General features: G+C 44.5%; 1 protein-coding gene across 1 annotated transcript in view; it reads left to right on the top strand.

The window, feature by feature from the left end:
- Positions 1 to 12820, top strand: part of LOC108183562 (NLR family CARD domain-containing protein 3-like) — a 163471-nt gene that overhangs the window by 90317 nt on the left and 60334 nt on the right. Inside the window, exons 11-13 of the mRNA XM_087248506.1 lie at positions 1123 to 1296; positions 10460 to 10506; positions 10600 to 10688. Coding sequence (XP_087104632.1) covers positions 1123 to 1296; positions 10460 to 10506; positions 10600 to 10688 — 310 coding nt within the window. The remainder of the gene's footprint in view (positions 1 to 1122; positions 1297 to 10459; positions 10507 to 10599; positions 10689 to 12820) is intronic.

Genomic DNA, 12820 nt, shown 5'->3' with positions numbered 1-12820 from the left:
TCTGCACCTGCGTATATAAAGCATTTGACAATTCAAAACTAGATTTAACCTTCCACAATTGCCAGCTAAAAAGGCAAAAACTATAAAATATATAATTTATGTTGAACCTAAACTTTCTTAAGCATCACATCAGGTTTATTATTTACACTATTATAGTTAAGGCATCACTGTTAAGCATTATAACAGTCATGCAAACCCTTTTTGAAGGACTGCTTGCATGCAGGCAAACTATAGATGCTTATTTTAGTTAATTATCCAAACCGACAACCACTGCTTGTTATCTGAATATTAACCATAACCTGATCAGGGCAATTGAACGGAATATATCATATCATTAATAAAAAATATTTATCATACTGGATTCTTTAAAAAAAAAGGGGGGAAATGTGAACATGTTTATTGTAGTTAATCTGCAATTGAGTTTTGGAGGGTTTTTTTATTTGTTTGTTTGTATGTTTGTAATGGCTTATACAACTAGTGGAATTACAATGCAATAAATAAAATAGCGAAACTTGATTCTACAGTGTTGTTACTCTGCTCATCCTTTTTGATCATTGCAAAAAATACAAAATTATTATTTTAGAATGTCTGTCATAACAAAAACTAATACAATTAATTAAGTGGAGAATTATTTAGCGTAGCACTTTACTTGACATCAAATCACTTTTGGACTCGACAAAGGTGGATTTGACTACAGCCCTAGTGACTGTCAGACAGGAGACAAAGACACTAAGAGAATGGGGTTGTGTGTGTGTTTTAGTTTATTTGCAACATGATCCACAATATAATCTAAATATAAATAATGAAATCAACACTTTATACTTTACTTTAAGATGTCCTTCTGAGGTCAAATGTGGCTTATTCCTCACAGCAGACTTTACAGTTTAGTGTGATGTATTATGAGCAATGTCTTTGCTCTGTACAGTTAAAACATATTATTATTTTTAGTCCTTGTTGAGTGTGTTTGCTGATGCGAGGGCTCGATCAATAAGGAGAGCTAATCAGGATGTGTGTGTTCATCACTGCTGTTGACATGAGCAGAAACAGCAGTCAGCATCTTCACAACACAAAGAGATGTGTGATTGTCCAACTGTGTGATGTGAACTATTGCTGTGTTTGTAGATTGTCTGGCTGTATGGTGACAGAGGAAGGCTGTGGTTTTCTGTCTTCAGCTCTGACTTCAAACCCCTCACACCTGAGAGAGCTGGATCTGAGCTACAATCATCCAGGAGATTCAGGAGTCAAGCTGCTCTCTGAACAACTGGAGGATCCAAACTACACACTGGACAAACTCAAGTATGTGGAGCATCACTGCCTTTGTGCGTTAATATTTAAAAACAAACAAAAAATGTATTTTTCTGATAATCAGTTTTCTGTGAGGGTTATGGGGTTAAGGCATACAGAATATACAGCTTGTAGAGCATTACAATAATGTTTATGATCAAGGAATCCAGTGTGAATTAATCCCCTAAGGTTGGCAAACACATACGCGTTTAGCATGCATTACATATAAAGAGCTTAAAATGCTCACTTTTGTTCGTACTGATGAGACAAACACAGATTTGAAAACTGTAAAGGGTCTATTTTTATTTGTATTTATTCAAAATTACAACAAACCAATATGTGTCTCTTTCTGTGTTTTCTGACATGACTGGCAAATGCGTCAGAAAAAACAGCTGAATCTTTGCAAATATTTGAGACACACCTGCATAAAGTCTGAATGCACTTAATAAATGTCCTTTGCTTTAGTAATCTGTATGAAAAATGTGCAATGCAGAATTCTCAGTTTGAGAGAATTTAGAGTTTGTTAATTAGTTCCTGCACTTCAGCATTCAAACACAAATCATAACGACGTCCGCCTGAACTAGTGAAAGCCCACAAATAACAAAAACAGCGGATCTTTGTAGAAAAAAAAATAAAATTTACTTTCTCTGGAATAAGTTTGAATTATGACTCATATGACCTCAGGAGACCACAATGAACTGATGCTGCTTTATTTAGATGTGTTTACATGAAAGTTGTTTATTTATTTATTTTACCGTAGTTGAACCAGTCAAGGCAACGCAGTGGCGCAGTAGGTAGTGCTGTCGCCTCACAGCAAAAAGGTCGCTGGGTCGCTGGTTTGAGTCTCGACTGGGTCAGTTGGAGTTTCTGTGTGGAGATTTGCATGTTTTTCCTGCGTTCGCGTGGGTTTCCTTCAGGTGCTCCGGTTTCCTCCACAGTCCAAAGACATGCAGTAAAGGTGAATTGGGTAGGCTAAATTGTCCATGTTTGTGTATGGATGTTTCCCAGAGATGGGTTGCGGCTGGAAGGGCATCCGCTGCATAAAAATGTGCTGGATAAGTTGGTGGTTCATTCCGCTGTGGCGACCCCGGATTAATAAAGGGACTAAGGCGAAAAGAAAATAAATGAATGAACCAGTCAAAAGTTTAAAAAAAACTCATTAAGGCTGCAATTATTTAGTTAAAGTGTTTATTAATCCCCTTGGGGCAATTCATTCTAACAATCGTAGGGTGCTTGGCACACTTAACACAATAAGTACTCACACTTAACCACAATTACATAAACAAAAAACTAACAAAAAAAAAGAATAAACCATCAATCAACTGCATTACCTTACTGAATTGCTTCATGCACAAAAGTAAATAATGATAATGTAAAGGGAGGTGTCCAAATTGTTTGTATTAATTTTCATAAATCAAATAATTTTATTATTATTTTCTTTTTTGTTTAGTTTATTTTTGCAAAAAAGTTTTTTTGTTTTTTTGCTAAAGATCTTTTCAATTACAGCATAACCAATGTCTAGCCTCATGTAAAGCCAAAACTAATTTTAAACCCATTTATTATTTATTATTAAACTGAAACTATTCTCATTCTGATCTTTTTTTCATAATAGTTGTGAATATTTATTTTGAAAACAAGGCTGTGTAACCTATTTAACTCATATTTCAGATATTAATCCAAATCTGGACAAATGTTTCAGAACAATGTCAAGTAAGAAATTTGTGTGTGTGAGGCTTTGAGTGCATTGTTGTTTCTGACATAACACGAAAATAACTTAATATATAAAGTATAAATAAAAAGCTGAAGAAATATTCCATTGTAGTTAAAATTATTAGCTCTCCTGTTAAATGTTAATTCTTTGATATTTTTTCCCAAAATTTCTGTTTAACAGAGAAAGGATCGACACATTTCTAAACATTATAGTTTTATGATTTATTTTATCTTTGCAATGATAGACAGTACATAAAATTTTACTAGATATGTTTCAGGATATTAGTATTCAGCTTAAAGTGACATTTGAAGGCTTAACTAGGTTAATAACTGACTTAAAGAACATGTTGGTATCCAGGGTTTAGCTTTGAATTGGCTTTCTTCTTATTTTAAAGATAGAACTGTCTCAGTCGGTTTGGGTAACTCTTGTTCTTCTGTCATACAATGAATGTTGGGGTTCCACAGGGCTCGATACTAGGTCCTGTTTTGTTTTTTCTTTATTTACTTTCGTTAAAAAAAATTGAGAAGCATGGAATAAATTACCATCTATAAGCTGGTGATTCTTAAATCTACTTCCCCATAAAATCTGGGGATCAATTCTCCCTTTAGGTTTGTTTAATTGTATGGCTGATGTGAAGTGTTAAACCGAATGAGGAAGTGTGAATTTATTGTTTTTGGTCAAAAAGGTTCAGATTCTGACAATCTGATATGGCCTCCTGGAAAAAATACATTCCTCTGTAAAAATTCTTGGTTTTATTTTTGACTTTAAGCTTAAATTTGATTGCCAAATTAATGCGGTTGTCAAAAATATATTTTTCTATCTTAGATCTATTGCTAAGTTAAAGGCACAAACTTAGGCACAAAAAAAGGAGAGCGCATTACACCTGTACTGGTTACCGATCCAGTTTTGAATTCAGTACAAACTATTATATGTTTTTAAATCCCTCCATGACCATTATTATGTTTAAGAAATAACAAAATTTATATATTTTTTTCTTTTCCACTGGGCCAACCGGGCTATTAGTAAACATCCTTAGCATTTAGCACTAAATAAATCGCTCTGGTTACTAAAGTAACCCTCTTTCCCCGAGGAGGGGAACGGAAATGCTATTGGTGGATTTGATCTATAAATCCACAATGGGAGGTTTCGGTTCAGAAAGCCAATTGTCTGAAAGAGTATGGAACGGGCCAATGAATGCCAATGAATTGGCAGCGTAAGCTTGCGCCCGTGTGCTTCATTACCTATTATATCCGCATATAAGCACAGGTGGAGCAAGCACTCGCTATCCTTTTAAGCTGAAGAGACTTGAACTAACAGCTAAGGGACAGTCATTATGGCGATGGTAAATAGCATTTCCGTTCCCCTCCTCAGGGAACGAGGGTTACTTTAGTAACCAGAGCATTCCCCTTCAGATGGGGAACTTCAATGCTATTGGTGGATTTGATCTATAAATCCACGAATGGGAGAAGCTATGGAAAACGCCATAATGACTGCACCTTACCAACGCCTCCGATGAGAGGATAGTCAAGCAAGCGTGAAAGCTCCTACATCATGAGAGGCGCGGTCCTCCAACATGGTCCCTGGCCCTTACTTATCCTACTTCAACAGAAGTTTTACGGATTTAGATATATTTTTGGGAAGTCGCAAGCGTCTAGATAATTCTAGGAATAATACGACAGTACGTTGGGAAGCGTGCAGTCCCGATAGGGAGGACGCTGCTGAGGCCATCTGCTACCCAGTGGGGAGATATGATGGCAAAGTACATATGGACTAGCCCTAGGGAGGGGAGTACGCATAATAAAAAGTGGTAAGCGGAGAGGGAAGACATGGGTCCGCCCGAGAGGGGGGACTGAACCGTGGCAGAGTAAGCATATGGGATCGCCTAGTGGGGATCACGCATAGCGGGCACCTATACCCAAAACGCGGGCTGACCAGTGGGCATACCTACAGCATAGTGGGCCAGCAAGTGACTCCTCTGCTGAGTCAGTGCTGGGGGCCTCAGAGGAATCTGCAGGGCTCACCTGACGGGGAACTTTACTGACAGAAAGAAAGGCGCGCGTACCTCCGTGTTAGGGAGAATGGCGCAACAAGCATGTTTCAACACCTTCACCGAGTTGTTTCCTCAATCACCAAGGGTTACCTAATACCCTTGAGGAAACCGGCTCCACTCGCAGATTGTAAAACCTTGCAAATATGTTGGGTGTCGCCCAGCCCGCAGCTCTACAGATGTCTGTTAGAGAGGCACCGCGAGCACGCGCCCAAGAGGATGCGATGCTCTGAGTGGAGTGCGCACACACTCTCGGGGTACATGGCTCACCTCGGCTCTATTAAGTGAGAGTAATGACTTCCACAATCCAGTGGGATAATCTTTGTTTCGATACAGCACTTCCCTGCTGCCGACCCCCATAACAGACGAAGAGCTGCTCAGATGATTTAAAACTCTGAGTGCGGTCCAGACAAATACGCAGAGCGCGAACTGGACAAAGCAAAGAAAGGGCTGGGTCTGCCTCCTCCGCTTGCAGGCTCACTACCTGATCTCTGAAAGGTGTGGTAGGAACCTTGGGCACATAACCTGGGCAGGGTCTCAGGATAACGTGAGAGTAATCCGGCCCGAATTTTAGGCACCAGTCACTGACTGAAAATGCCTCCAGGTCCCTGACCCTCTTGATGGATGCCAACGCGACCAGCAGAGCTGTCTTCAAGGACAGAAATCTTAAGGATACTGATTCGAGTGGCTCAAAGGGATCTGTACGCAAGCTTGTAAGAATGAGGGAGAGATCCCATGAGGGCATGAGAGGGGGGCGGGGTGGATTAATTCGCCTAGCACCTCTGAGGAACCGGATAATGAGGTTATGCTTTCCCACGGTGCTGCCAGCCACCGCGTCTTGGTGAGCGGAGATGGTAGCCACGTAAACCTTGAGAGTGGAGGGCGACAGCCTGCTATCCAGCTTCTCTTGAAGGAAAGAGAGCAAAACACTTATCTGGCAGTTTCGGGGGTCTTCTCTGCGAGAGACACACCATTCAGTAAATAGACTCCACTTTAGGGTGTAGGCGCGCCTCGTGGAGGGGGCTCTAGCCTGAGTGATGGTATCAACCACTGGGCGGCAGGTTACCTAAGTCTTCCTCGCGTCTAGGGACCACACGTGGAGGTTCCAGAGATCGGGACGAGGGTGCCAGATGGTGCCTTGTCCCTGAGAAGTAGGTCCTCTCTCAAAGGGATCTGCCATGGGAGGGCCGTCGCGAGGAGGAAGAGCTCTGATATCCAGGTCCGGTTGGGCCAGAGGGGCGCAACTAACAGAACCTGCTCCTCGTCCTCCCTGACCTTGCACAGTAACTGCGCAATCAGGCTCACTGGGGGAAACGCATACTTGCGTATGCTGTGGGCCAGTGCATCCGTGCCGAGAGTGCCCTCGGTCAGGGAATAAAACAACTGGCAATGAGCGTTCTCGGGGGAGCAAACAGATCAATCTGGGTCTCCCCGAATCGTGCCCATATCAGCTGGACAGACTCGGGGTGGAGTCTCCATTCTCCAGAGTGAATCTGCTGCCGTGAGAGCGCATCGGCTGCACGGTTGAGCATACCTGGGATGTGAATGGCGCTTTGACTTCAGCTGCGGGTGACTCCAAAGGAGCAGACGGCGGGCGAGCTGAGACATGCGGCGAGAGCGCATACCCCCCATGCGGTTGATATATGCTGCCGCCGCCGTACTGTCCGTCCTGACCAGCACGTGTTGTTGCTCCAGCACTGGAAAAAAACGGTGGAGAGCAAGGAACACTGCCAACAGCTCTAGGCGATTGATATGCCAATGTAGCTGGGCACCTACCCACAGGCCCGCAGCTGCATGCCCGCGACATACGGCTCCCCAGCCTGTGCTAGAAGCATCTGTTGAGACAACAACACGACTGGACGCCTGTCCCAGAGGCACACCGGCCTGCAGGAACGAGGGGTTGTTCCAGGGGCTGAGGGTGCGGCGACACAGCGCAGTAACAGAGACTCGGTGTGTGCCCGCATGCCATGCGCGTCTTGGAACTCGATCTTAAAGCCAGTGCCATGGTGACCGAGTCCAGCTCCATTCCGAGAAAAGAGATCCTTTGCACCGGGGCGAGTTTGCTCTTTTCCCAGTTGACCTGCAACCCCAATCTGCGAAGATGCCGGAGCACCTCGTCTCTGTGCGCAGTCAATTACTCCCGAAAGTGGGCTAAAATCAGCCAATCGTCGAGATAATGGTGTACGCGGATGCACGCGAGCCGAAGGGGCGCTAGGGCACCCTCCGCGAGTTTGGTGAAGACCCGTGGAGACAGAGCGAGCCCGAAGGGGAGGACCTTGTACTGCCATGCTCGACCTTCGAACGCAAACCGCAGAAACTGACGATGGCGTGGAAGAATGGAGACATGAAAATACGCATCCTTCAGGTCTATGGCTGCAAACCAATCCTGAGGGCGGACGCATCGGAGGATGCGCTTCTGCGTAAGCATTCTGAACGACAGCTTGTGACGGCAGCGGTTCAAAACGAGCAGATCTAGGATTGGCCGTGACCCACCACTCTTTTTGGGTACGATGAAGTACAGGCTGTAAAACCCACTCTCCATCTCGGCTGGAGGGACCGGCTCGATTGCACCCTTCGCCAGGAGGGCAGCAATCTCTTCTCGCAAGACAGGGGCGGACAGGGGATTGACCCTGGTGAAATGCACACTCGTGAACTTGGTAGGCCGTTTCGAGAGCAATCGCTGACGTACCCGCGGAGGGGCAGCTCGGAGCGGGTGTGCTGATCCGGGGAGCGGGAGGGTCCCACAGAAGAGCTAGAGAAGAGCGATTCGCTCTGGCTCCGCACCCTGACTCCGGAAAAGGGGCTTGGGAGCTGGGAGAAGGGAGACCGTCCCCCCAGCACCCGTGAGCCGCTAGCGGAGCATGTAGACCCTGCGAGCTGAGAGGTGGCGCGTCCCAGACTGGCAGGGCTTGCAGTGCTCGTGAGCCACTGGCGGAGCACACCGAACCTGCGAGCTAGAGAGCACAGTGTCTCAGACTGGCAGATTTCGGGCTGTCACATCTGGAGCAGCCCGAAATCTGCCAGTCTGAGACTTTCATGGCAGTGAAAGGTGCTGTTGGAAATGGCGCCCCACCCTCCAGCGGGGAAGAGCAAGTTCCCTCTTCTCCAGATGACCTGTCCCAGGGACGCTTCGCGGTCCATTGCCGGACTTAGCGGCGTTCTAGGCAGGGGGACCTGCCTGCTTCCGAGGTGCTCGACGCGCTCGCTTCGCCAGAGGCGTGTGCGAGGACGGTGCAGCTCTCGTAGGCAGGCGCCTTCGGCGAGGAGCAGGTATGGATGGCACGGCGGGCGGAGCGGGCTTACGGATCCGATCAGACTGCTCTCTCACTGCCTCGAATTACTGGGTGAATTCGCAGACAGTGTCGTCGACCAGCTTGGGATATGGGCGAGTCAAGAAAGCGGACTTTGTCGACTTCGGGCATACCAGCCAAGTTTTAGTCAGGGGTGGCGCTCCTGGATCACTAGTGTGGACATTGTCCTCCCCAAAGCACACGCAGCATACTCAGTAGTCCAAAGAGCTAAGTCGGCGGCGGTGCGGAGCTCGTAAGCCTGGGTTGGACCCACCCTCGTGCAGCTCAGCCAACGCCTGCGCTTGGTAGCGCTGGTAGGTGGCTATCGCATGCAAGGCGGATGCAGCCTGGTCCGTAGCTTTGTAAGCTCTAGCTCTGACAGAGCCGAAAACTCACAGGCTTTGGATGGGAAACGAGGCAGACCCTGCCAAGAAGAGATGCCGCGTGGATTAACCGCCATCGCGCACTCAACCTGAGGAATCGCCACATACCCCCTGGCCGCTCCACCACCAAGAGTGGTGAGGGTGGAGGGACATGCAGCACGAGCAGAAAAAAAGTGCTCTTTAAGACCGCGTGAGCCTACTGTGCGTCACCGGGAAGAAGGGAACGCCCCTCAAGTCGGTCCGGCTGCGGAGCTGGGGGATAAACCATCTCCAACCCATGGCCGAAGCAGCCCGGGAAAGCACGGCTAACATGTCCGTTTCAGTATCCGTTTTGACAGCGCTCACCTGCCAGAAGCGGGCGAGCGGGTCCAGATCATCGTCGGACAATGAAAGCCCACCCTCCAATGCCGCGGGGGACATCTGATCTCCGGTGTCAGCAAGCGTGAGAGCTACCATTTGATTAGACTGATCCCTCCCAGTACCCGAAGCTTGGATGGAGCGCTTGGAGGAGCAAGAGGTCCGCGAGCCCTTAGGCGGCGGATTATCTCTCGCTGGAACCCTCAGATCTGCCCGAGCGCCCGCTGCAGAGCAGGAGGCGACTGGGGTGGCTCGCTCTCTTACAAAAGCTAGCCGCGATCTCAACCGCGCGACGGTCATGGCATCGCAGCGACGACATGAACAGCCTGCGAGCACCACATTACCATGCTGGACCCCCAAACATGTAATGCAGTGATCGTGCCCATCATTCGGAGCCAGGAAACCCCCGCAACCAGAAACGCACAGTCGGAGCGCCATCCTGAAAAGGACGTGCTGCACGACTGTGTTGCTCTTTTAGAAAAACTGCAACAATACGCACCGCTCTGGAGGACTGGACCCAAAGGGACGCCAGGCAAGGGAGAAAACCCAGCTCGACCATTTGCCGCTTCGTGGACTCGCTCTGGACCGGGAGACACTCGTTCGCTCGATGTGGCTGTAGACAGCAAGAGGCGCAAGTTTACGCTGCCAATTCATTGCTTCATTGGCCCGTTCAATACTCTTTCAGACAAGTTGCTTCTGAACCGAATCTCCCATACGTGGATTTAGAACATCAAATCCACTTATAGTGCTGAAGTTCCCCACGAAGGGGAACTGAAATTCCGTTCATATAATCTTAAGAAGTCTTATATATGACTTAACCTGCAGATAAACACTGTTGTTACAAATACATCGAGACAAAGACAACTAGTTACACTTACAACAATTACATCTGCAGAAATCACATACATAATTTTTTTTTCACATACTTTCAGCTCAAAATTATTAATTTAATAGAAAATTAAAATGTGAATTTAAAGTTATATACCTTTACTTATAATATTAAATATAATTTTATTGATTATGTTTCATTAAGTTTTATTTTTGATTTGTAAAATCATTTTAATAAATATAATCTATATGCATATAGATTCTGTTTTCTACTTTCACATCTGATCTAAAACTTCCATGTCTCAATAAAAAGCTGATTTTACAGCTACAAACACACCAATGTTGTTTTAATGCATTAATTAATTAATGCATTCATATAATCCATTCTTCATCAACCAATCAGAATCCAGCATTCAGCGGACACTGTAAATGTCTTATTGTAATGAATCTGCATAATGAGTGATGTTTGATCCGAATCATTCTGACTGCAGATCTGCTGAAAATAAAGTGTGTTCAGTGTTTCTTTACTGACTGAATGGCAATCTGTGTGTGTTTACAGTCTTGATCATGGAGGAGAGCAGAGGATTACAGCAGGACTGCACAAATGTATGTCTACACACTCTCTCTCTTTCACTTACACAAACACACAGCTTTAGTAAGGGGATGTTGTGTTATAAATGTGTCTCTTCTTGTGTTTAGATGCCTGTTTTCTTACACTGGATCCAAACACAGCAAATACTGAGCTAATTTTGTCTGAGGAGAACAAAAGTGTAACACATGTGGCGAAGGTAAACTGTGTGAGAGAGAAACAGCCATATCCTGATCATCAAGACAGATTTGATGATGTGTTTCAGGTGTTGTGCAGAGAGAGTGTGTGTGGACGCTGTTACTGGGAGATTGACTGTAGTGGAGATGTAGAAATATCAGTGTCATATAAGAGCATCAGCAGAAAGGAAAACAGTAAAGACAGTTCGTTTGGACATAATGCTCAGTCCTGGAGTTTGTTCTGCTCTTCTTTTAGTTTCTTATTTACACACAATAGCACACAGACTCGTCTCCCAGTAAAGCGGATCAGTCGTAGAATAGGAGTGTTTGTGGATCACAGTGCAGGAACTCTGAGCTTCTACAACATCTATAGAGACACAATGAGCCTCATCCACTCAGTCCAGACCACATTCACTGAGCCGCTCTATCCTGGGTTTTGGGTTGAGTATGGATCATCAGTAAAACTGTGTTTAAGTCTGATAGACTGAGGAGAGATGTCAGTATTAGTGAGACTTTTTGGAGTCTCTTCTCTGTGTGTGTGTGTGTGTGTGTGTGTGTGTGTGTGTGTGTGTGTGTGTGTGTGTGTGTGTGTGACCTCATTTAAAATGAAAATTTGATTGTATTGTCACATAAATTATTTTGTATTACTGTTTAAAATTCCCTTTATAAAGCACCATTTTATATATATATATATATATATATATATATATATATATATATATATATGTATATATATATATATATATATATGTATATACACCTTTTTATATACAGTTTAAGTCAGAATTATTCGCCCCCCTGTTTCTATTTTTGGTGAGAAAAACTTAGAGAAGATTTTTTTCAACACATTTCTAATCATAATAGTTTTAACCCCTTCCACAGCGCCCCAACGAGGTCGCATTGAGGCGCTGTTTTTCCATATGTCCATGTTTATGAACAGATTACACCAAAAGAGACAGGAGTAATCTTGAAAAACTCTACATCAGTTTAAAGCTACATCCCCTAAGCACCCATTGCAGCTAGTTGTTTTTCAGTGGAAAGCTTATAAAGAATGTATTTGCTAAATTTGTGTAAGTTTAGCAGAAAACGCTTATTAGATATGGCGTACATATCATGTAATACCAACACACACACGCATTCATTGCTGTACATCACGGTTTATTTTGAAAGGTAAGAGTCCACAGAAAAACATCCCATCGAACACATTTAGTCCACCGACACAATAGTGTTGAATTATGGATGGTTATTCATTTGTTTATGTCACCATTTCTGCCGGAGACCTATTATTTACACTGTTTTATGGTACTCACACGTAAAAACGCAGTTTTTGCAGTAAAAGGCAAGTTTATGTCATAGCTTACAGTGTTACAGATAAAACGAGACCACAAACTGAATAAAAAGCCAAAGTTATAGTTACTAAAATCAAAACAAAGCCGAGTGTTTTGGCCTTCAGCATTTCTCAGTCACTGCTCATTCAGAAGCTACTTCCTTCTTCCCAGAAGGTTGACTGACAGAGAAACGAGCCAATTGCTGCATGAATTTTGATCTTATTGGTCGACTGCAATATTATTCCCGTTTTAGTGGCTCAGAGAGCTGTCAATCATCACTCGATTGCACCTGCCCTCTGCAGCACAGCTGCTACAGTTTAGGCCGAGCACGCGGCTCGTTTGCAAAAAGAAAACTGAAAGTGCATCGTCAAAAGTTGTAATCTGCTGAAGAGAGTTTTAAAAGATTGTTTGAAACGAAGAGGAGACTATTTCTGAGGAGAGCTGATAGTTTTCCCAGACAGCACACAACGTTGACCTTCGGCCGACGTCGGCCTCTTTAATTCTAACATCTATATATGATCGGCCAAACATACGCATGATCATTCGGTCGTGTGTTCTATCGTTCCAGCTCAACAAACGTCGGCTCTGCATCGGTTAACGACCAGAGGCCGACGAAGCACTTCATAAGCATGCCCATGAAAGAATCCGGCAACATATTTGGTTTAAAAGTAAGTTTTTGCGTGCATAATAAATTAGACAAACGCACCATGCATCATGTCTACTGCGTCGGTTGGTCCAGCTTTAAATAGCCCACATTAATGCAGTAAAACTGACCAAAATGCCTACAACACATGATTTCAATTCATTAAAATATAAAAAGTTTTATT

This window comes from Danio rerio, chromosome 4 (genome assembly GCF_052040795.2).
Source record: "Danio rerio strain M-AB ecotype USA chromosome 4, GRCz13ab, whole genome shotgun sequence".
Taxonomy (NCBI): Eukaryota; Metazoa; Chordata; class Actinopteri; order Cypriniformes; family Danionidae; genus Danio; species Danio rerio.
Note: the sequence above shows the minus strand (reverse complement) of the source record. Positions and strands in the feature narration are given on the sequence as shown.